The sequence below is a fragment of the Podarcis tiliguerta genome (genome assembly GCF_965153285.1).
Source record: "Podarcis tiliguerta genome assembly, chromosome: 6".
NCBI lineage: Eukaryota > Metazoa > Chordata > Lepidosauria > Squamata > Lacertidae > Podarcis > Podarcis tiliguerta.
In genome coordinates, this window is record NC_139539.1 from 38347974 (window position 1) to 38372398 (window position 24425).

A 24425-nucleotide genomic window follows, 5' to 3' on the forward strand; every position below is an offset into this window, starting at 1 on the left:
AATAGTAAAATGCAATAACAGGTAGGCATGAAGCACATACATACACTATCATAAAAGAATGAACCCATAAATTAGCCAGGAATGAATCCAACATTCTGCCAGGACACAGGCTCGCGCCTTGCATTTACCCAGATTAGTGAATGAGGTGTGATACTCTGACAGGGGTCTGAGAGACCTCCTGTCTCCCCCCCCCCCCAAAGGTGGTGGTACTACGTACCATTGTGTACCACCAGAAAAAAAGCACCTTTTTAGAGATGACCAGGAAAGGCTCACACACCATTAATCTGAGATTATCTGATTCACTTACAAAATAACAAAGGCTGCAGCCAGATGCACTTTGGTATCTGTGCCATGTCAAGAATAGAAAGTCTTATTTTAGATGTGATTTAATGGAAACATGAATCTCATTTTTTTGTTGGGGTAGTTTTATTTCTCATGTTGCCAAATATCCCGTGTAGAATTTATAGGCTTTGCAATTTATGGGCTGCAATCCACAATCACCCTATGCCAGGTTGGTGTGTGTGTAGATTGAGTGAAGACATTTCTGGTGGCTCCTTTTGCTGACAGTGTGCCACTTGTGTCACTCTGCCAGCAAAGATCTCCCCCTTTGTCCACTGAATTGTACTGGCAGGTGGAATGCTACTGGTGGTATTCCCTCCGCCGGAAAGCCCTGAAATCCTGAATTCTGGTGGATCACCAGGTGCTCTCAAAGCGCTTAGCAACTAGGTATAAAGACCCTGCACAGTTTGTTTTGTCTTGTCCATATGATTTTATGTACTGATAGTAATCTTAGGTTCTTCATTCTACAGCTGCCCCCGCATCAAGTAAGTAAATAAATAAATAAAAAGTTAACTAACTGACCTATGCGTTGCAGCTAGCTCGGTTGTGTGTGTGTGTGTGTGTGTGTGTGTGTGTATATATATATATAGTATATGTGTGTGTGTGTGCGTGTGTATATATATATATATATATATATAGTATATGTGTGTGTGTGCGTGTGTGTATATATATATATATATATATAGTATATGTGTGTGTGTGTGTGTGCGTGTATATATATATATATATATATATATAGTATATGTGTGTGTGTGTATATATATATATATATATATATATGTATATATGTATATATCTATATCTATATCTATATATAATGAGTTAGTGAAGCACCACAGAATAAAGTAGAACAACCCCACCGCTAATGCACTATTATTGTGTCAATCGCCCTAAAAGACCCCTCTGGGAGGCACCAAGATCTTCCCCATGCGTGCTTCCTCGGGAGTAAGAAAGGCCGCCTGGCAGAGAAAGCCCCCTTGCGATGTTGGGCAGCCCAATTGGCTCTGCCGACGGAGGCAGCTGAGTGGGACGCGGCGGGCGGCGAGCAACCGCCTCGCGGATGAGGAGGACGGACACCTCGGCGCCACCTGGCGGGCTGCGGGGGGACATCCGCGTTTACCTCAGGCGCCTCTAAAGACCCGCCCACTCGCGCGCCGCGTTTTGCGAAGCCTCTCTAAGCTCGAGGAGAGAGGGGGGAAGGCGAGCGGGCGGGAGGGGAAGGGACAGGTGGCGGGGAGAAAGGGAGGCTCAGCGGTCGCTAGAGGCCGCTAGAGGCTCCGTCATCACTCGCCTGCCTTCCTCGTACTCACCCACCAGTCCCTGAGGCAGCAGCAACAGCATCGACATCCCCAAGAACCGGCGGGTCAGCAGAAGCCCCCAGGACGGCCGTTGCATAACGCTGAGCGGCGACGGCGAAGAGAAGGCAGGCTCACGACTGCGCTGGCGAGTGGCGTCAAAGCGTTCGGTGAAGAGCCGCCTTGCGGGGAGCGACGCGCGATGGTCGCTGTTCAGCTCGCGTTCCCTGTTTTTCCCCTTTAGCATTTCCCACCTAGAGTGCGGGATGGATCCTTTGCAGACTGTACTTTTTCGCTACGTTTTATTCCTCCCCACCTCAGTGGAAGATGACAGCTTGCTTGCGAAAGACAGCGGGGAAAATCCAGGATTGTATCGCATCTGTGATATGTTGGTGGACTTTTCCGTTACTTTGAAGAAAGTGTAGAAATCATGCTCTCTCACATCGAAGTATTATTGAGTGGGGAAAATATGGTTCCTGCTGCTTTTTAAGGTTTTAAAAATCAATTTCTTAAAAAAAAAATCATAGTGCAATGCAGAGTTTTACTACGTCATGTGACAGGCTGAAGAGAGGGTCTAGACGTGGCTGAGAAAATGTGGTTTATGATAACTTTATAATGCAGTCCGGTATTATTATCCCAGTATTGTGGGGTGTTGCTTGTGGCTTATGACTAGTCAAATATGTAACTGACAGCTGTATCCCTTCATATCTGTTGCAGAAATCTGCCAGGACCCATCTTTTGGGGGTGTTTAGGGGGAGACACTTGGGCTACTGGAGAGCCATCTCTATTTGAACAAGTATTTGTCTTTTGGTTATTGCTGCTTCGGCTCTTCTATTTGATATATTGAACCTGACATTGTCTTTTGTTTTATCAGTCTTTCAAGGTTGACATTTTACTGATTTTCAATACAAACTAAATATGTTTTAACCAGATTATTAGGCACTTGGAATATAAATAGAAAGACAGGGTGTAGCTTTGAGAGAGTGGCTGGGGAGGAATAATTTAGAACCATCCAGTGATGATTTATTAATTTAAAGCATTTGTTAAATAATTAATAATAATAATAATAATAATACAAATAATAAAAATAAATTATTTATACCCCACCCATCTGTCTGGGTTTCCCCAGCTACTATGGGCAGCTTCCAACAAAATATTAAAATGCAATAGTCTGTCAAACATTAAAACCTTCCCTAAACAGGGCTGCCTTCAGATGTTTTCTAAAAGTCTGGTACAGTAGTTGTTTTTCTCTTTGACATCTGGTGGGAGGGTGTTCCACAGGGAGGGTGCCACTACCAAGAAGGCCCAGAAACGTACTGGGAGCCAATGTAGGTCTTTCAAGACCGGTGTTATGTGGTCTCGGTAGCTGCTCCCAGTCACCAGTCTAGCTGCCGCATTCTGGATTAGTTGTAGTTTCCGGGTCATCTTCAAAGGTAGCCCCACATAGAACGCATTGCAGCAGTCCAAACAAGAGATAACTAGAGCATGCACCACTCTGGCAACAGTCCATGGGCAGATAGGGTCTCAGCCTGTGTACCAGATTAGTTAATTTTTTAAATCCATAATTGTTATGTATTGCAACAGAAATCTATTACACCATAGCCATATACAACAACCAGGATTGTCAAAGTGCTGCATTTCTCCCATATCCCGCAGAAATAATTTCTCAGATAAATCAACACAAACTGCTTTCCTCTCTCCCAGCCAAGGCTTTCCTCATTTGAATGTAAGCACAGTTGGAATAAAAAAAGAGACAGTGTGCTGTTAGCCTATGGGATGTTTATGTAGTAGAAGCAACACAGACTTGACTCAAAGCTTGTTCTCTAGAGAACAGTAGAATCAACAGAAAGTACAGAGTTTGCAGGAAATACAGTTGTACTAGGAGCAGCTGTAAACAGGACTATGTAACAACAGAAGCAGATGTGGGCTTCTTTAAAGAAAGTCCCTAAATCCATATTACTGTCTTCATAAATATTTGATGCAATGATGAATAATTAGTGGCTGGCTGGCTGACTGTTGCTATCCACTTTTAATTACTACCTCTCCCAGATATAACAGGAAATTGTGGCTTTAACAAAGTATGATTTGACAACCAAAGTCAGTGTGCAACAAAGCAAAGCTGAAGTAGGGAAGTGTGCAGGTATTATGCACATTCTAAATTTAACAAACTATGATTTATTTAGCTGGGATAGTTACATCTGAATTTGCCTGAATTTCCCTATATCTGAACCTTTGTTTTCTTCAGCACGCTCAGATTTTGGAGGCTTCCAGGACCTGTCCTTTTTTACTTGTTACTCAGTAAAGTATCATAAACATTGATGGTGTTACTTAAATAATAATTTTAAAGTTTCAATTTGAGGATTACGTTTACTATCCAACCAGATGGCAACACATGACTTTTAAGCACGTAGCATGGAAGTGTATCTAAGCAACTGCATGCAGGTCTTGATATCCGAACACTATGTTTTCTCATGAATTGTTTGTTAGGCAAGCATTTACATGAGTTGACGATTTCCATTGATTGCTATGAGGAAATTGTTAGTGTGTTCCCAACCATGGAAATATGATCCCAAAATGATGAAAAAACCTGGGAAAACCCTCTGAAACATCGAAAAAGGCAAACAAGGAAGGCAAAAATGCTATTACAGTGGTACTTCGGTTTAAGAACAGCCCTATTCACAAACAATTCGATTTATAAACTTCACAAAACCAGAAGTAGTGTCCTGGTTTGCGAACTTTACCTCGGTGTAAGAACGGAATCCGAACGGTGGAAGGGCACCGTCGGCGGGAGACCTCATTAGGGAAAGCGCACCTCGGTTTAAGAACAGTTTCGGTTTGAGAACGGACTTCCGGAACAGATTAAGTTCATAAACCGAGGTACCACTGTATCTAATCTCTCCACACACAACCACCCCAATGGTTTCTTGAGAAACAGCTGCCATAGACCGGCCACATGCAAAAACCCCAAAGCTTATTTAAGACTGCTCATTTGTTAAAAGTAGCACACACAGGTTTAGCTGTTTATATATTGTATCTGAATATGTCTGAATATGTGAGGTTTGGGTACTAATTCTTTTCAAATAACATGTCATGAATTGGCAGGACAATGGGGAGGAGAAAGAAGATCCTGGCAAGGGGTATTGTTGTGACTGGTACACACCAGGGCAAGCTGGGGGTGGAGGAGAGGTTGGGGGCATAGAAAGTACTCACGGGGTGACAGAGGTCAGCGATGTGATGGGAGTCACAGCACAGGAACCAGAGGAGCAGAGCCAAAGCAGCCCCCATCTCCATGAACATGGTGGGCTCTGAGGCGTAAGGAAGAGGAGCAGGTACACTCCAGGAGGCTGAGACAGACAAGGGCACACAGCTCAGCTCATTAGCTGGCCAGGTGGGGTGCATTACCTCTGGGAGGAGGTGTGTGATTCCTCAGCAGGAGTAGCTCTTAGGACAGGTGAGGGTCACATGCCCCATCAAGCCCAAATGCAGAATTCAATGGTGAGATTGGGGGGCGGGACTAGAAATAGTTGGCTGTGCCTATCATTGGCTCCAACTCCACCTAGTGTTGATTTCCCTGCCTACTGTTCCATGAGTACCAGTCGCCACTAGGTACAGAATCTATTTTTAAAAATGAGATTTATGATCTTATATTCATGTATATGCTTTATTTCTTGTAAATTAATATATAATACAAATTCAACTTTAAAGTCTTTGATTCATGTAAGTGTATAATTATCTTCAGAAATTTACAATTTATCCCTTGTAGCTTTTAGGAAGTGCTCGTTTAATCAAGTGCCTGAAAAGAAAAGAAAACCAATCTCAAATACGAAATATCATTATACAGTGACGTTTGTAACTTTCTAAAATGCAAAGTCTTTGAAAGAAGCAGCTGAACATCAACAAACCCATTATGATTTACCTGTCATTTAAAACAGCCAGACAACTAAAACATCTGTCTGGGCATACACAGTAAGCCAGCAACTTGTGTGCATTCAGCTTTACGTGCATGGCAAAAAAAAATTACAAAATTTAAAGGGGGCAGGTTCTGGAGGAGCACTAAGATGTCTCAGATAGTTTAGAGCAGGGGTTTTTATAGCCAGAACTCAACAGAACTCAGTTCTGGAACCTCTCACGTGGGTGCCATTGCCATTCTAAGAGAACGAGGGAGGTGTTCGTGGTGAATTCCAGCACCGTTTTTTCTAGAAAAATAGTACTGGTCTAGAGAGATCCTAGAGATGAAATAAAATACAAAATTTGAAAGGGAAAGTACTGTATAGAGAGAAGAGAAAATAAAACAGAATAAAGTTTGGTTTTTTATAAAGAGGAATGGGGGAAGGGTGATAAAGTTTCAAAGATGCAACCACTGCAGTGGCCAAGAAGGAACTGAGGGGGATGGGAGCATACTGCTTGAGAATACATCATGTGGAATGGAGGCAGACATACCAAAATCTTTTTAAGAGCCAAACCTTCCCCCAAACTGGTCTCCTCCTGACTCTTTGATGCCAACTCTGATCAGCCCTAGCCAGCACAACCAAGGGTCATGGAATAGGGACTTGCAGTCCAAAGCATCTAAAAGGCACCTGCTCTAGAAGGTTCTTAATACCGCTCTGGGCACAGAACCCACACAATGGACTGTATAGAGACTACGAAGAACTCTAAGTACAGATGCTGAGGACAAGCAATAAGGGATGCCTACCATTCTAAAACTGTGGTTGTGAGCTGGCTGCTTCTAATAACAAAATGCCACACTTAATGGATCTCAGTTTGAACCACAAATGAAGTTCTTCTGTCCCTATCTAGGACTGTAAGCAAAGAACATAAATTTTTCAATTTTATGAAATATTTTTGTGGAGTTGTTCCTCATTTTAAGTATCAGGTGAATTAAAGTATCAAAAAATATTTAATTGAGGTTGGAAGTTTGCCAGGAATTGGTAGATTTTCCAGTATCTAGAAATATTTTCTTGCTTACCAATGAAGATCATTTGGCAGATTTGGGCAAGCATCTATTTTTCAGCTATCTCCCAGGGCTGTTGCGAGGCCAAGATGGCGAAGTGAGTTCTTTGGAGCAACTTTAACTTCAAAATATAAATACAGTAAGCACATATGATGTCATTCATAGTAATTTATAGGAGAACTGAAACATAATTTACAGTGAAATCTTATTGTTTTAGATCAGGAGAATCCAACATAGTGCCCTCCTGATGTTGTTGGACTAGAGCTTCCATAAGTCCCAGGCAGCACAGGCAGTAGTCATAAATAGAGCTGGCCTGCCCATGAGGCAGGGTGAAGTGGCTGTGTCAGGTGGAAGAAGCACAAGAGGTGGCGTCCCAACACTGGCAGAACAGCCCTTGTCGGGAGTACTCCAGCATGCTGCATTGCAGCTTCTCTCCCCAGTCCCCAAGCATCAAGCCCTTGCAAACTTGCTCCCACTTTTGCTGAGGTTGGTGAGAGTGGAGGGCATTCTGGTGTGTCGCTTCACTTTTCTTCCTCACCCCTGGAAAAGAAAAGCGACAAAGCCTTGTGGAATGAGTTCAGCACAAGCGGGGGTGGGGCGGGAGCATTACAGTGTGCAGCAGAAGTGGGGAGGGGGTGGCAAGGGGCACAGAAAAGCACATTCTGTTTTTGTCCCAGGTGGTGAAATGGGATAGGCCATCCCTGGTCATAAATGACAGTAGTTGTAGTCCAACAATCTGAAGGGCACCATGTTAGCAACCCATTTCAGCTTTTCAGAGAAGACTGCTTAAGCCTTCTGCTTCTCTGCAACGTATCTCTGGCCCCAGCGCATACTTTGGGGGCCATTTTAAATCAGAGCAGCGGTGAGCAAAGGAGCACTCTTCTTGCTTCTCAATAATCCCTTTCTGAAGTAGCCATTAGGACTGTGCTAATAAGCACCTGCATATAGGTTTTAGTCTGGCCCATATTCTTCTACTTGAAGCAAATATCTACTCTTTAACTTATAGTTGTGTTTATAGAATTTTCACATTCATTACTAAAATGTTGAAAAGTGGAATCTGAAATAGACACTTTCCTGTAACTGTGTATATTATAGGCACAGGTTTGCGGGACATTGCAGTTTACTGTGTGAACTGTCATACCACACAAGCATCACCCCATTTATGCACATTTCACTCATGCCCAACCACGTATACATGCAATGCCAGGAAATAATTAAATAAAAAGATTTAAACCACAAAAAGGGCAGAAACAGCCAGAAAAGAGTGGGAAAAGTGCAAAAATGGTGCAAGAAAGAGTGGGGAGATGGCAAGCAATCCCAGGTGCCTTTGCACCAACCTTTGAGGCCTGTAGAGAGCTGTAGTTTGAGAAAGGAGGTTAGGAAGGAGCGATTGTGGTGGAGTCTAGAGGGTGTTTACAGGCTTTTTATATGGTGTTCCCCACTATACGTCATTTCATATAAACATGTGGTACTCAGGAATGTAACCGGCGAGGTACCTGTATTTCTTTGCACGTTTATTTACTGAATGTGAGTGCAGAAATGCAGCATTAGCTAAAGATTAGCAAAAAGAATTTTAGCTTTAACACAATTTAAATTCAGACACATGTTAAAAGATGGGAAGTAGATCAGATCACAGATACAATTATTATTTGATTTTTAAGATAAATATGGCCCTAAATTCGGTATCTTGCAGTTTTTGAATGTGCTGTTGCATCTTATGTCCCTTTATTGCTTTTTCTCATTAATAATATATATGTAGGAGCACATATCTTCCAGAGACCATATGCTGAGTTCATAGAGATGAGGGGATTATGGGATGCAGCACTATGGAAGCCTACTAATACTGATGATGCGGTGGCCTTTGCTGACCACCCTAAACAGAATACTGCCTCTCTCATTTAACACATAAGTAAAGGGTGATAGGGGTATTAAAGGTAAAAGAAAGGGAAGGAAAAGAAAGGGCAGAAATAAGCTGAGTCTACCTAGTACACTGATTTGCTTCTCAAGCTGCGGGGATGGCCCAATTTTCCTTGTACTGCTATCCTCTTGGATGTTTCACGTGAAAGGTCATTGCTGAGTAGGTTAGGACTGGCCACTGCTACTTTACTCTTTGGCAGCAAACTAAGTTCTTTGGTAGCTGTTGTGCTCTGCTGCATCTCTCTGCTCTCTGTTCTTGCCCTGTCAGAGAATGGAAGTATGGTCAACCCACTCTTTTAGCTCACCAGTCTAGGCCTCTCCACCTCTCTAGGCTCAATGGAGATCTCCACCTATATACTTGTTCCATGTCTCAGGGTCATCTGTATGGAAGTATATCACTACTGTGAGGTGACCAAAACTGCAGCAAGGTACCAAACAAGGTGCAAAACCTATATCATTCTATATAAATTGGTGGGAATGGATTGGAACTAAAACCAACCCAATCCACCACACCATAATATAAAAACCACAATATCGTTGCAGACAGAATACTATTTTTAATTTTAAAAGATGCTGCATTTATCTTTGAAAAGTAGTTACAGAAAATAGGCTTCCTTCTCCCTCATGGAAGTGCTTTGTGGATGCACAAGGCCTTCTTTTCACTGTAACCCCCTGCCCATTTATCTAAGAGCAGGTCCCATTGGACTCAATGGGATTTACTTCTGAGTAGACATGTACAGGATTGCACAGTTAATCACAATAGCCAGTAGATTGTTTTTTCACTATTAGATCTCAAGACCCAGTGATGGGGCTCTGCTGGAGATGTTAGCATATGGACAGGCAGACATAATGATGTTTCAGGTATCTGGAGACAACAAGCTTTAACAGAAGCCATGAAAGGCTTTAAAATAAGTACTAGCAATTGAATCTGGAGGTAATGCAGTTTGTGACCACAACACTTAATCCCAGTTAGCAATTTTGCAGCCCCAGATTGAACTAATTGCTGTTTCTGAATTGGCTTAATCGTAGTCCAATATATAATGCAGTACACAAGTATAAATCTGGAGCATGACCACATGGGTTGGAAAACATGAAATTGTAATCAAAAGGCAAGTATGGCATCCAGCATGATGTCTCTTTATGTCAAACCTGTATAGAAGGTGGAACCAGTTCAATATCTATTATTAGATCTTGAAAGCTGCGTCCTTTAAGGAATTGATTGTGTGTATTGTGTCATAAGAAAAGGTTGTGGGCTTCTAGGAAGGCCACAACATGAGACAGTACAGTATGGGATGGTGGGCTTCCCTTAAAGGCACTGGACTGCTCCCCAGTCATCTTAGATACACAAGGGTAGCATAGGAGAGATGAACTATCTTCCCTTTTTGGGATTTTCCTGTTGTTATTCTGTCTCTCACAGCTACAAAAAACCTACCATTAAAATTATGGACTGGTCATTTCTTTGTCAGAGGGCAAATGGGAAAATTTAGCAGGGGATCAAATACTTTCCCCCCTCACTGTAACTCCGAACAGCTTGATTAAGATGTATAGAGCAGAATCAGATATGTTCTGGAAATGTAAAGAAATGGAGGGAACATTTTTTCATATGTGGTGGACATGTAAAAAGGTAAAATAATATTGGGAGATGATCTACAGTGAGTTGAAAAAAGGTTTAAAATAACTTTCCCCAAAAAGATCGGAGTCCTTCCTGTTGGGAATAGTTCAGACAGAAATTCCTAAGTGCCAGAAAAAATTAATGTATGCAACAATGGCAGCTTAAGTTTTGTTAGCCCCAAAATAGAAAGCGACAGAGGTCCCAGGCAAGGAGGATTGGCAACTTAAGATGTTAGAATACACAGAACTAGCAGGTTTAACACATAGAGTAAGAGAGCAAGAAGAACATGTATTCAAAGAAGAGTGGAAAATATTTATTGAGTATATGGAAGTAATTGTATACAGCTGAAAACACTGGCAACATTAAGATAAATTCAACAGTGTAATGAATATTTGAGTGATTTAAGAGTGGAGAACTGATTAAAATGGTTAAAGTAAAATATGCAGGAATGATAGACAAGCAAAATGAACCATGGAAGGAGGAGGGAAGTCATTGGAGATAAAATAGTATGAAAAATTTTGTTTTGAGATGTAAAATTGAAAATTCAATAAAAAATTAGAAACAGAAAACAGAAAATAAAAGAGGAGTTTAGTAATAAGAGATGTTTTACCTTTTTAAGTAAAAATTCTGATAAACCATTTTGGTTCCAACAATCAATACAGGTAATAGGCACCCTAAAAGGGGGAAAAAACACACACAAGAAAAATACACCATACTATCGTATTAAAAAAGGCTCATGAGAGGCCAAGAAAACTCATGCATAAATCAAAACCAGTTTTGAAAATGTCCTTCAAATGTTACTCAAAGCATAATAATACCTCTTGAATGTTAACAATAAAATGCAATGATTTGTCATTAGGTGATCATAAGTTACTCCAAGACAAAAAAACACCAATCAGTATGATGGAGTAAAGGTTGGTGATTCACTGCCTACACTGCTATTTAGTACCAGAAATCATTTTAAATTATTACCAGTAAATACTGTGTGTGTGTGTGTGTGTGTGTGTGTGTGTGTGACAATGTACTTGTAGATTTTGGACCCAAGGATGAGATTCATCAATTGATGAGCAAATATTTGAGCACCAGTGCTAAACTGATAAAATGTGGAAAATTTACAAAGCACCAATGGTGTGCACAATGTTCAGAGTCAATTCAACAAAAAGTAAATCCTGTCTAGCAAAGAAAAATATGGGAGAAACTTCTAGGGGCATGAGCTGATTTTTAATCCATGCTTAATTTTCCCTTTTGAAAACCAGGGGACTTAATTTAATAAGGAGAATTAAGCATGGACTTAACTCTCTCCAAAAAGTGAAACTTCAAAATGCTTATCTCTGACCCAGTATTTTTTGCTATTGGTAAAAAGCATCTGAAATTGTACAAAGCACTGGTATTCAAATATGTTTAATACATCTTCCTGTTTCTCCCATTCATTTTCAATAAATTACATACCAGCTATAAGTAATCTCAGGAAAATACCTAGAAAAGAAGGGGAAATGGTTCTAATAAGCAAACTTCTCAGAAAAGAACATTGTAAGACTATTTCTCGAAAGTCTACTCATTCAGACTGGCAGTCTCATAAGAAAGCACTGCAGCTCAAGGTGGATTTCATATCACAACTGGTTGATATGCTTCGCTTACTGCACGTACTCTCATATATGACTTGGCCATTTTAAACTTTCTCCTATACTAATCTAGAAACCATACAGGTTTAAAAGAATAATCATTGACTTTATTTGACTCTTTAATTCCAAATCTCTTTTTTCTTTTTTCCCTTTTTGCTAGGGTTAGAATTTCCTTTTACAATACTAAAGCTGCAAGTCTGATTTTAAAAATAAGTACTTACAAATCCTCACATTTCATGAAAACAGAGCTATACTCACATCCTCAAGCTGCTTAGAGGAAAGGTAGGAAAGAAATGTAATAATAAAACAATGGTTTTAAACTCATGATGCACCAAAATACCTTAGTCTGTTTTAAGAAGCTGTGTGGAATTGGTTCTAGAAATGTGAAGGGGATAGCAACAGATACATATAAAATACTTGATTTTTCAGTTTAAACATGGTAGATAAATCACTCTAGGAATCAGATCTCAACGTGAGTATCACAGAGGGTGAATGGGCACACACCTCTTTTTAAAACTATTCCCACTAAAATTAAAGAATCAACACTGAAACTTATTCATAGATGGCACTGGACTCCAGTATGCCTACATTACACTGACAACTCCATTCCACCTGTATATTGGAGAGGTAACCAAATATTGGAGACCTTAATGCATCTTTGGTGTGAGCGCTCAAAGGTACAAGTTTTTGGTGATTTGTGTTCATGATCATATCTGAACTGCTACACTAGAAGGTTGAAATGAAAGCGGCTCTTAGATCCATAGAATTAAAGACTTGGAAGGGGCCACAAGGGTCATCTAGTCCAACCCTCTGCAATGCAGGAATCTTTTTGCCCAATGTGGGGCTCAAATCCGCAATCCTGAGATTAAGAGTCTTACAGTATGTTCTACCAAATGAGCTATCTCACGGGCATAGCTTTGCTTTCTCTTTTTCAAAGGTGAAACAAATATCTGTTATCTAAGTCACTTGTTTGTAATCTTCTGACTACTGTGCATGTGTAGAAGGACACAGAAGGCTGTTCATTTCGTAAATGGTGTGACAGAGTGTGGCATCTGGCGCTAATGGACAAGATCATACAAAAGTGTTAGCTAGCTTGAAGGGAAACTACAAACGCCATGCTTGAAACAGATTGGTTTCAGTTTATTTCTTTTACTAGCTCCCAAACAGAAGTGCTCAAACCTACGGTATCTCACAGCTCCTTCTGGAGAGGTTCATTGGCCATCTTCTTCAATACATGTTTATATGATGAAAATATACTTGTATGTAATGGGCCATAAGGATTAAAACCAATGACTAATTTTGTTTGTTTTGTTTTGTTTTGTTTGCTTTTCAATAAAAAAAAGTATTACAAAAAAGTAAAAAAGCTAGTTGGGCAGGGACGTGATGGGGTAGGTTCACCTATGAGGGAATGGTGAAAGAAATGTATTCTCCAGTCTCTCAGAATAAACAACCTTCTTCCTAGATCATTATATCAAGTAGTAGAGGAGACTCTGAAGTGACCACAAAGAGGGCCAAGCTAATCCTTTAAATTTTGATGCACTATTGTGAGATAAACTGTCTATAGATTCTGTACCTCTATGAAAGCATATATTTAAAAGAAGGCAGACTCATATCAATGGAAAAATACTTGGCATGTTACATTTTCACAAGGATTAATACTTACTCAGATAACAACGTGGAATATTAGGCAACCATTTTTTTCCACCAATGTATTTAATCCTAGATGATCCTTTCAAAGAATAGCCAGCATAGCACTCAATAATAACTTCATCTCCAGGGTAATAGTATTCTTTTTTCCCTTGTTTTATTATTCCTTTAGGGATATGGAGTTTAGCAATGTCTGGGGATAATCTAACTGAAAGCAAATAATGATCATAAACAATAAAGTAACACAAAAGTCCACATAGAAATAAGATTATAAAATTGTAGGAGAGCTGACCCCCTACCCCTTTTTGTTGCTTAGATAAAAAGCTGCCAAGCAGGCTCCACTCAAATTGACCCTCTCCTCCACAATTTCTCCCTTCTGTAAGAGCAGGTCTGTCTGTTTCCCCAAAACTAGTATCTGTGAAAAGGGGCAGGAAGGGGCATAATTGTTTCCAGGATGGCAACAGAGGTAATTCCATGCAGAGTTCTTAGGGGAGCTACTCCAGAAAAAAATGAACACAATAGACACCTTGCATAAATCTTACAAATTTTCTTTCACGACTGCATGAGGCAAAAGTTACAAGGGTGGCTTTTTTTACTCCTTTGTTATGCATCAATATGCTATCTAGTGCTATTTTTCTAGAAAAAGAGGTGCCAGAACACACCACAAGCACCTTCTTCGTTCTCTTTGAAAGGCAATGGTGCCCACCTGAGAGGTGCTGGAACTGAGTTCTGGTGAGTTCCGGCTGGGGGAAAAAGCCCTGATGCTATCTGAGCCAGGGTGTTGAGATTTTTGATTCATCACCAGATTAGCTGTGTTGCTGCTTCCTCCAGTGGTGTGACTAGACTCTTAGGCCATGGTTGCAAAGCTGTGTGTGTGTGATGCATCAAAATATTGATTACAGTGGTACCTCTACTTATGTTCACCTCGGGTTACGTATCCTTCAGGATACATATGCAATGAACCTGGAAGTATTTTTCCGGGTTTCACCACGCGTGCATGCATGCACAGAAGCAGTCCCTCTGGTTGCAGAAACCTCGGGATCTGACCGGAGTTCCGGAACGGATCCCATCCGCAACCAGAGGTACCACTGTACTAGTTTGTGGATCCTTAGGAGAGGTAAATGGTTTGGGGGGGGGGGGGAGAGAGAGAGAGACCCAGCATCGCCCTCTCTTTACTTGTCCCAACAATTCACAAGCTAGCTATTGAGTAAGACACACAGCATTCAGCTTTGCAACCATGGCCTAAACACCATCATTTTAGCTTCATCCCAATCCTGCATTACAAGGAATGAGAGGATTCATCAGTTACAGTTTATAGTTGACGCTACACTGGGCATTTTGTTACTTGAAATAACTATTATTTTTACTTTCTCCCATTGTTTCTAGTCTTTGCTTTGCAAATAAAGTAAAACAATGTACATTTAAATCCATCAATTAGTGCATTAATGCATTGCCTCTTCCATAAACATTTAGCACAATACTGTCAAATGAAGCAGCACTATGTTAATATTAGTACAGTAGCACTATCATTTATTATTTATTTAACAAATTTATAACCCTCCTTTTCTCCTGAAAGGAGCCCAGGTAGTAGCTTCCCTGCAAAGAAACCCAGAAGTGAATGAGATGAGATGCACTCTATATTAGAGAAAAAGCCTGTGGATTAAAATATATCATTCACTATTTCATTTTATTAAGGAGATAATGTTTTAATATTAGAACATTAGCAGGGGAAAGCAAACTATTAAATCATTCACTATAATGGGTTGTAGTCAATGCAGCACTAAGGTGAATGTTCCATCAGTGCAAGGATTTATCCTTGTGCAATTGACAGTTCTCCTGTTCCTCCAAAATCTCTTCAGTGGGTTTCACTATCCCTTTGGAGATATAGGAATGGTGCAAGCCATACATGGGAGGAGATGGGTGAAATCTCTTTACATTAGTATAAAAACTAGTTGACTACCACCCATTATATTTTCACTGCCCAAAGAATGCTAAATTGGGTGGTATATAAATGTTATGAAAAAATGCATGCATGCATAAACATGTATATATACGTAGAATGTAACTGTATACCTAGAAGGAGTAGTTTTTCTCCCTTTTTGATAACACTAGAACTTATAACACTTAGAAGCTGTTCCAGTGAAGCTGAATGCTGGAGTATTCAGAACCTTATTTATGTAACATATAAACTATGGAACTCGTCTGCCCCCCCCCCCAAGAGGCAGTGCTGACCATCAGCTTGGATGGCTTTGAAAGAGATTTAGACAAATTAATGAAAGATAAAATTATCAGCTGCTATTAGCCATGATGGATATGATCTGTCTCCATGGTCAGACTGTATACTTCTGAATACTAGTTGTTGGAAAGCACACAAGGGGCGGGTGTCCTGGCTTGCATGCTTCCCATAGGCATCTGGTTGGTCACTGTAAGAATATGATGCTGGGGGGGGTCTTTCACCTGCTCTAGCAGGATGTTCTTATATTTAAGTTTTTTAAAATTCAGCACAACTGATTGATACAGTTATGGTTTTATAAAACCAGTGAAAATAAACCCTTTCTTCCTTTAGTATGCTATACACACACAAAGCAGAAGCCTGCCAATTTGTTCTCTGACAGCTGGATGTGGGACATCTTTTTCTCAAGCAATATAAACAGGAAAAGGATTTTATTCTTCATCAAATAAAATATACTCCTTCTAGTTGTTCTGAAACTACATATTAAGGGGAAGGGATTTAAAGCCCAGGAAAAAAGAAAGAATGGTGGCGTATAAGAAATGAATAGCTTCAGGAGGTGTTCAGATAAGGTTTGGGTCCAGGTTGCCTATCTCTGATTTAGACAATTGGGAAATAGTATCTGTCTTGAGCATGGTATTAGAAGCAGAGTATCATCTAACCTACAGTTGCTGTGAAAAGGCAAACTCTGTGATGAGGATTAGAAAAAAGGATGAAAAATGAAACTGCCAATTGCATGCCTATGGTGCAACAACACTTTGAATATTGTGTACAGCTCTGCTTACTGCAATGCAAAAAGCAGTATTGTAGAATTGGAAATGATGCAGAAAAGGAAAAGGAAATTTATGAATGGACTGGAGCAACTCTTTGTGGAAAGGGTATAATATTTAGGGCATTTTGATTAGGAAAAAAAGATAAGGGGGGGTCATTATAGAGGTATATAAAGTGATGCATGGTGTGAGGAAAAATGGATAGGGGAATATTTTTCTCCCCTTCTCATAGTATACTAGAGTCCAAGGTCATCAAATCAATCTGAATAGGAGATTCAGGACTGACAAAACAAAGCTCTTCATGCAACACAGTTAAACTATGTAATTCATTACTACAAAATGTAGCTATGGAAGCAATTTTGGACAATTGGACAATTGGACAATTTTGAAAAGGGATTGGATAATCTGATGGAGAATAAGGCTATCAAGGTCTATATGATATAGTCATAATTGTTATATATCAGCGGCAATATGCTTCTCAATACCAATTGCTGGGGGTCATGAATAGGAGAGTGCAATTGCACTATGTGCTGGGTGAGGGCTTCCCATAGGAATTTGGTAGGCCATTGTGTGAACAGAATGCTGGACTAGATGGGCCTTTGCTGGGCTTATCTAAATTTATTCCCCGGGGGCAGACCCAAGCAAAGCCCATTGGTTGGTTGCCCCCATCCCTGGGAATCCCTGGGTTCGGCCTGCCAGCCAAAGGCTAATCTGCAGGCAGGCCCACAGTCCTCCCCAGCCGACTGCTGGATCGCTGACCAGGCTGCAATGCTGCCTGACCATCTAAGGTAAGTAAACTTGTCTACCTAGTAGGGTTTTTAAGTTTTTGTCTTCTTTATCAACAGACGTCAATACCACAGAGCTGGATTTGTACATACAGAAACAAAGTTGTACAGGGGGATCCCACTGATTGTAGCCTTTGCACTGTGCTTTCATCTCCATGGTTTCATCAGGAAAAGAATACTTTTTATCACACTGCACAGAAATGATACTTCCAAGGTTATAATAAGGTTGTGGTGGATACACACTTCCTTTTAGAATTACTGGAGCACCACAAATATCTTGAGAAACTATAACAAGAAAAATAAAACCACAAAATATATAAAATAATGTCTACAAAATTTTAGCCTTGCTTTTATAAGTTTGTGGTAAGATTCAAGGTATTACCATAATATCACCTACCTGAATTTTGAGTAATCTATGAAAGTAAATCACAAAATGCAGTTTACTACTACTCTATTTTTCGCTCTATAGGACACACTTTTTCCCCTCCAAAAATGAAGGGGAAATGTGTGTGCGTCCTATGGAGCGAATGCAGGCTTTCGCTGAAGCCTGGAGAGCGACAGGGGTCGGTGCGCACCGACCCCTCTCGCTCTCCAGGCAGCTATCCGGGAGTTCCCGCCAGGCTCCGAAGGTTTGCGGACAGCAGCCTGAAGCCTGAAGCCCAGGGAGCGCAGCGCCAACTCCCGCTGCGCTACCCGGGCTTCAGGCAGCTATCTACAAGCCTTTGGAGCCCAGTATTTCCCCTTTATTGGAGCCTTTATTTCCCCCCCTTAAAAACTAGGTGTGCCCTATGGTCCGGTGCGCCCTATGGAGCAAAAAATACGGTAATTGCTTCATGGCCAAGTCATGCAAATCCCATTCTTGTGATATCACCAAAAGTAACTTCTGTTCTCTGAGCATTTTCTGAGCAGTCACACATTGGGCAAGCTTGTAAAATAGCCACTTGACTGGTTGTGGTAAGCACAGCTCAGAGGCAACCAGGCTAAGAAACTTTATCAGGCAGCTTCTTTCTTTTTGGGCATAAATGACTAACAAAAATCAAAGGAGAGGGTTCCCAAATATATGTAAGAAAAGACAAAGTAACAGATGGGGAACTACCTTCATAGATGACAGCCATAGATCCCCTTTAGTACCTCACTTTTTTTCTATCTTACTTTCATAAAAACACCGTGCAAAATGTTAACATTTGTTTAATAATATTGTTATAGGTTGCTAGGTGCTATAATTTAATTAAGGCTTGCATGTTAAAACTGTGTATCAGACCCCCTAGTGTTAGAATGTAATCAAGAATGTAATCTTAGAACAAGTCTAAGATGTATGTTAGAACCCTTTGAAATGAGCATTTATGAAAAGCTAATTATGTCAGGCAAACTTCCTAGATTGTATATTAGACATTTCTAAAGCCTGGGAGATCAACACGTGTCAAGAGCTAATAAAGTCATTTAATTTCTTTTTGAGGTGTTAGCCTGGGGCACCCTTATATCGTAGACTCAGGTTGTATATTTGTGTAAATAAACCAAATATCATAAAGACACCCTAGGCTCCACTGTGCTTCATTTTCCAAAAGGAAACACAGACCCTAGATAAGTGTCTGGTACTCCCTGGACTCTGGCACTGCTGTGGTGTTTAACAATGTTATAATATTTACATTTATAAAGTCACAATAATATGACATCTCCTTTGTTTCTTCTATAAGCTCTAAACCATTTGGATTCAACCAAATAGTTGAATATTACAAAGGACTGTAATAAAAATGGGATTCCAATATAAAAAAATGAATTCTGAAAAACTTCCTAAGATAATGGAACCTGAACATTCAAATTCAAAACTGCAATCCAAGAGGGAAGAATTTAGACTCCTGAGCAAGGAGTAAGTATACCAGTATGTTGCTGCTGGTCAAAATTTGGCTGAGGTCTTACAAAACAGAGGACCATCTATGATTGATTCTCCATTCTGATTTTGATGAAATATGAAATGAGATTTAATCCTGGAAATCTTGTCAGTTTATAATCTGTATTGTTTGTAGAATTTCTTTGTTTTATAAACAGTGGCCACAGCTTTGAAAATCTATTTGTATTTTGTAATTTTGTATGCTTTGTACACATATCTACACATGTTCTCATATGTTCAAGTTCTAATAATTATTATTTCTGATATCTTTCATTTGAGTTCATATGACTTTGGCTTTTGTTACAAATAACTAACATACATCTGTGGGACTAGTGAGGCTAAGTAAGCTCTCTTTAAGCTATCTGTTTCAACATACAGTACTTCTTTGCATGCCTACATTTGGGAATGTGCACACCCTAGGCATAAATGCCATTTTAAATGGCTTCTTCTTGTTGAATGCAGAAACATAAATGCTAATATTTTTCTTTTTAAAGAATTCTTACCCTTTTTGCAGTATGGCACTTTAGGGATCCAAGTATTGTTCGCCTCACATCGAATGAAATAACTTCCGATCATGAAGTATCCAATTTTACATTCAAATGTAATATTGCCGCCAAAGTTATAGGAATCTTTAAACTCACTTATCTTCTTTATTCCATCCTGAAGTACTGGATCCGCACATATAATCACTGAAAGCAGAAAGTAATATTAAAAATCAAAATCCCTTTGAAAACAGAATCCTTACATTTCTACGTTATTACAAGTTATTTTTTCTGCTGAACTTTACTAAAAAATAATATATTCCGTCATCAATCTAGATCTTTGAAAATGAGACTATAAATGCTTTTCTGGGAGACTGCATAGAACACATGATGAAAAAAAGCTCCTGCTATCTTAAGGCCCCTTCCAACAGGTGTTTTCTGTTTGAGGAATACACATTATTTTAGTAATGGTTGCTGCAAATCAAAGGTCTCCAAAATTAGTCCCATCTGCTGAACTAATCCTTAGAAGGATCCAAATATATTCCCTCCAATTAGCACTTACACATACAGTATTCCTAGCAATCAAACAGTTTATGGGAAAATTATCTCTCCAACAAGCACTGCCATGTAGCTGTGGCTATACCGCAGCATGTGTGTGAATCAAGAGAGATGAAAGACATTATTACACAATCCACACAACATTTTCAAACTTTCTTTAAGAAGGAAAATAAAGCCCTCTCTGAAGCACAGCAAATTCCTCTGTGCCATACCAATAGAAGTACATACTGGTGGAAATTATTCACTTTGTTAATGGGCAAGAGTTATCTTTCCTGCTTTTAGACTAACAGGGACTAAACCATAACCCAATATTAAACAGATAATTAAAAATGAAGCATTGTTATGTTTTTAATATGAAGTAGTGCTTTACTGTACTTCTCACTAGTCTATAACCTGACTAAAAGATTCTATCTCAGAAAGTGAGGAGAAAAAACAGCCTTTTATGAAAAGTGTTATAACATCCTACCTCTATCCAGAGAAGAAAAATCCATGTTAATTTGACCAGTTTACTTTTCTCTAGTGGGAATGCATCCAGCCACTGAATGTACAATGATAATTGGGTAGGCTTTACAAATGGGGATGATGTCACCCATTCTGTATGAAAAAACACCTGACTTTATTTTACTGCAAGGGGTATGTGGAATAGACACACTCCTGTACACTAAAATCCTGGGTAAAATCCTTGTTTTCTGTGATTCAGCAATCACTTTTCTAACAATTAATGAACCAGGAAGGCTAAATGCTTTAGCCTTTTCCTAAATATCAATAATTGCTATGATTTCATTCATTGGTTAAAACTGTATAAGTCGTGCCAGAAGGCTTTTTACACACTAAAAAGTAGACAAAATGAAGTCTGGACATTTTGACTTTTATCTCAAATTCTTAAAAAAATGTAAGATGGGAAAGGGATGCAACAATACAGCAGAACTTCCTGACAAGTGAACAGGTTTTGTTTTTTATAATCATCATGAAGGAAAAACTGGTATATATATAAAAAATAACCTTGGCATCTCGGGGGTTTACTGCTCCACAGTGGTTTATTAGTTTTATCAACATCACAGTATATAATAGGTTCTCCAATGAGTGAGAGAGTCTCCTTGCAGCTGTATTTGAGCGCTGTTCCATAAGGATAAAGAGATGCAGTTCCGTTGTGGGATCCACCAGGAATGTCTGGAGGGTCTTTACATACAGCTCCTAAAAGAAAACTGAATAATTCAGCAAAATGATAGAACTGTCAACAGTATACTGTTGAAAAATCCAAAACATACCGTGTAACAACTACTATTTTAAATATATTTATTTAGAAGTGATATATTTTAAATGCCTATTGGATTTCTCAGTTTAATTTATTTTTTATTTTACCAAAAATGAACAAAATCATAAGAAGAGAGGCTCACATTTTGGCAGCAGGGAATTACCATTGGTTGTGATTCTCTGAGTCATTCTCTGGGGAGTTGCACATACAGGAACACATCTGCAGTTCTGTGCAGACAGGAAGACTTATTGGAAGTACTGAAATACACTCAAGATCCTGGCTTATTTTCCTGTTAGATTAATAGAAAGTAAATCAGAAGTTCCTGCTTCTTATGTTAACAGAGAACTCTGCCTTAATAAAGCCAGGATCTTCATACTGAAATTGATGCACAGCCAGGGAAGGAGGAGAAGAGGGAGAGGGGAAGATGCTTGGATCCAGCGCTCCTTCCCAGCTTCATAGAATAATGGTCAGAACTGCCCCATTAATTTTCTGCAGCTAATGTTCCTTACTGCACAACGCGATGCATAGCCACTTGAAGAGTAAGCTCAAGATAAATGTGCACATTTAAGTGTATTTAAACCTAACCTTTGTTATTATACCACATTTTAAGTTACACTGATAATCTGCCTTTTATCATCATGGAACTCAAGGTAGCACGAATAGGGTAAGTACATATACTGTCCAAGCACTGAGCAGATTCCAGACCAGTTGAGTTTTCTATATCCAAATACCTGCACATGCAAACATTCTGTTTTATACTTTTTCATGAATGAAGAATGCTATTACTGTTGAGGAATATCTATTTAGATCTCTATATGTGACCCTACTAACAATGTACACTAAACTTTACATGCAATCTGAATCTTATTCCTTATGGAAACACAGGGAAGATACTACGATAACTCATGACACCAGAACCTTGATGGACTGGTGGCTGATGTAAGCCATGATGCATTCTGGAACATAACCTCCTTTGTGTTCCCTACCCACCAGGCCCCAATCTAATTCTCGTCTCAACCGAATGCTACATGACATGTTGTACATACTCTCAACAAAGTTTTAAGATAACAACGTTAAGTGTGTCCTTTTTCCTTACACTAGCAACAATAATGGAGCAGGGCCCTTTGTCTTGTCAATCAATCAATCCTATACAGGGGGGTGCCTGTATAGGCCCAAAAATGTGGACTAAAGAAGAAAGTAATTTGTGGGGCGCTGGAACGTAACCCTTGTGTAGGTGGGGAGTCGTCTGTACAGCCAGCAGCACTTACCTTCTTCAAATGCCTTCTGTATGCCTTTGGGTGTATCTGTATATATAATCTCACAAAGTTCTCCCTCTTATCTGATTTAACCTATTCTTAGACGTTTTTAGCAAATTCTTTTGTGAAATTTTCTAGACTGGGATCTGCCATAGCCACTTTGAGAGTTTTTTGTTTTACAATCAAGCTGTGTAAATTTTATGAAATAAAAAAATCGTTACCATAGTCTCTGTCAGTTAAACGCTTGTAATGACAAAAGCCATTTACAATTGACGAGACATTATTTCTTTACTCGTGGCTGAATTAACATTACCTAAAGGTTCGTGTTGTTTAAAATAGCTTAAGAAAGTGCAAACCAGAAAATTATCAACAAGAAGCAGGGCGGGATTCAATGACCTCTGGGTGCTCAACGTTCCGTGTAATTTAGATATAGGTTGATTAGTCTAAACTTAGAAATCTCATTTAGACATCTACAATAGCATTTTAAATAACAAAACTGTAAACCCTATAACTAACATTTTTTATTTTCTTTATTTGTATTTTATGCATAACGTACTACATTTTGAAAATGCTTGAGGAATTCATTCTTTGCAAATTCCAGTTCCTAACTTGCTGGATTCACAACTTGCAGACTAATGCAAGGAATCAGAATAAAGTTGTCCTTCAGATTTTGCACTCCAAAATTTCAGATGTGATTTTTGATTAAAAAAAACACATGAAAACACAACTTTAGGATAAAATATGTTTTGAAATGTATGATTCGTCCCTGTATTTCTCTTCTTTTCTTATCTGTTTAATATGAGCTTTTTATGGATAATCTATGTTGTAATTTTATTAAAATTAACAAAAATATAAAAAAACAGAAAAAGTAATGCATCTTTTTGTGAGAATATACATGCTTCAATATGTATTTCCATGTGGCTATTTTTAATTAGCAGGTTACTATAGAAATGAGACAGAACAGACTTATGAATAGCTGTGAAACAAGCACAGAATAGGAACTAACTAATTTGCTTATTTTAATGACCATGCTTACTAAATTTTAAGGCAAATTCATAGCCCAATTGTCCCACTGATTTCAATATAGGGCTTTCTCCTAAGGAAGTGTTCATAGGAATGCAGCCTTCAGGTGCAATCCTCTATATCCTACCTGGGTACAAACCTCCACTGAACACAGTGAAACAGATTCCCAAGAAAACAACTGTGCTGTTAATCACAAAAAGTATCACTCCAAATTTGTAAATAATTTACGCTACTTACGCACACAAAGTGGAGGTGGATTATCCCAGTGAACATCACTTCCCTTTGCCAGACATCTGTTCCAACGTCTCCCAATCATTGTGTATCTGAATGCACAAGATAAAAAATCCAACCAAGTGATGCTCAATCCATACAAATCAGAAGTACAGTTGGAAGGCAGTTCATAGAGCGGTGCTGTTCAGGTCTACTCCAATCTAGACAAGGTCATACTGCCCTTAAAATATCAAGATTGAAGCTGGGAGGTACTGCTCGATCTAGCCCTGATTCTTCATGTCTTCTATGCTTACGGTAGTTTTTTAATCTCTTGCTAATTATGCTGTTTTAAAAGTGTATTTTATATTGAACTTCTTTTTACTAATGTTTTCTTCTAAAATGTTTAAGATAAAAAATTGTTAACTTTGCTGTGTTAAATGTGCATTCTGTAGTCAACCTCTTTCATAATGTATTATTTTGAAATTTTTAGGATTATATTTAAGTTTCCTGTTAATTATGCTGCTTTGAATGTATCCTAGATGTTTTTCAGTAATGTTTTATTCTGTGTGTATGTATGAAACTCTA

General features: G+C 39.2%; 2 protein-coding genes across 18 annotated transcripts in view; both read right to left on the reverse strand.

The window, feature by feature from the left end:
* The window catches only part of LOC310679332 (C4b-binding protein alpha chain-like), a 38626-nt gene extending 35195 nt beyond the window's left edge, over positions 1-3431 (reverse strand). For 3 of the 5 annotated variants that reach the window (XR_014512204.1, XM_083444501.1, XM_083444500.1), the window contains exon 1: positions 1650-3431. Coding sequence is in view for 4 of the 5 variants with exons in the window: in XM_083444501.1 (XP_083300627.1) it covers positions 1650-1881 (232 nt within the window). In the remaining variant the exon portion in view is untranslated. The remainder of the gene's footprint in view (positions 1-1649) is intronic. The other 2 variants (XM_083444503.1, XM_083444502.1) reach the window with 2 other exon arrangements.
* Positions 3432-5276: 1845 nt separating this feature from the next.
* LOC310679303 (membrane cofactor protein-like) overlaps positions 5277-24425 on the reverse strand; it is a 28258-nt gene continuing 9109 nt past the window's right edge. For 4 of the 13 annotated variants that reach the window (XM_083444391.1, XM_083444389.1, XM_083444383.1 and 1 more), the window contains 10 exons: positions 23868-23953; positions 21099-21290; positions 19560-19745; positions 17231-17453; positions 13400-13587; positions 11564-11590; positions 10725-10788; positions 8568-8763; positions 6601-7125; positions 5277-5427 (listed from right to left, as the gene is read on the reverse strand). In XM_083444391.1, the coding sequence (XP_083300517.1) occupies positions 8568-8763; positions 10725-10788; positions 11564-11590; positions 13400-13587; positions 17231-17453; positions 19560-19745; positions 21099-21290; positions 23868-23953 (1162 nt within the window). In that variant the 3' untranslated portion in view covers positions 5277-5427; positions 6601-7125. Of the gene's footprint in view, positions 7126-8567; positions 8764-10724; positions 10789-11563; positions 11591-13399; positions 13592-13682; positions 13799-17230; positions 17454-19559; positions 19746-21098; positions 21291-23867; positions 23954-24425 lie in introns of those variants that run through there. The other 9 variants (XM_083444385.1, XM_083444386.1, XM_083444388.1 and 6 more) reach the window with 9 other exon arrangements.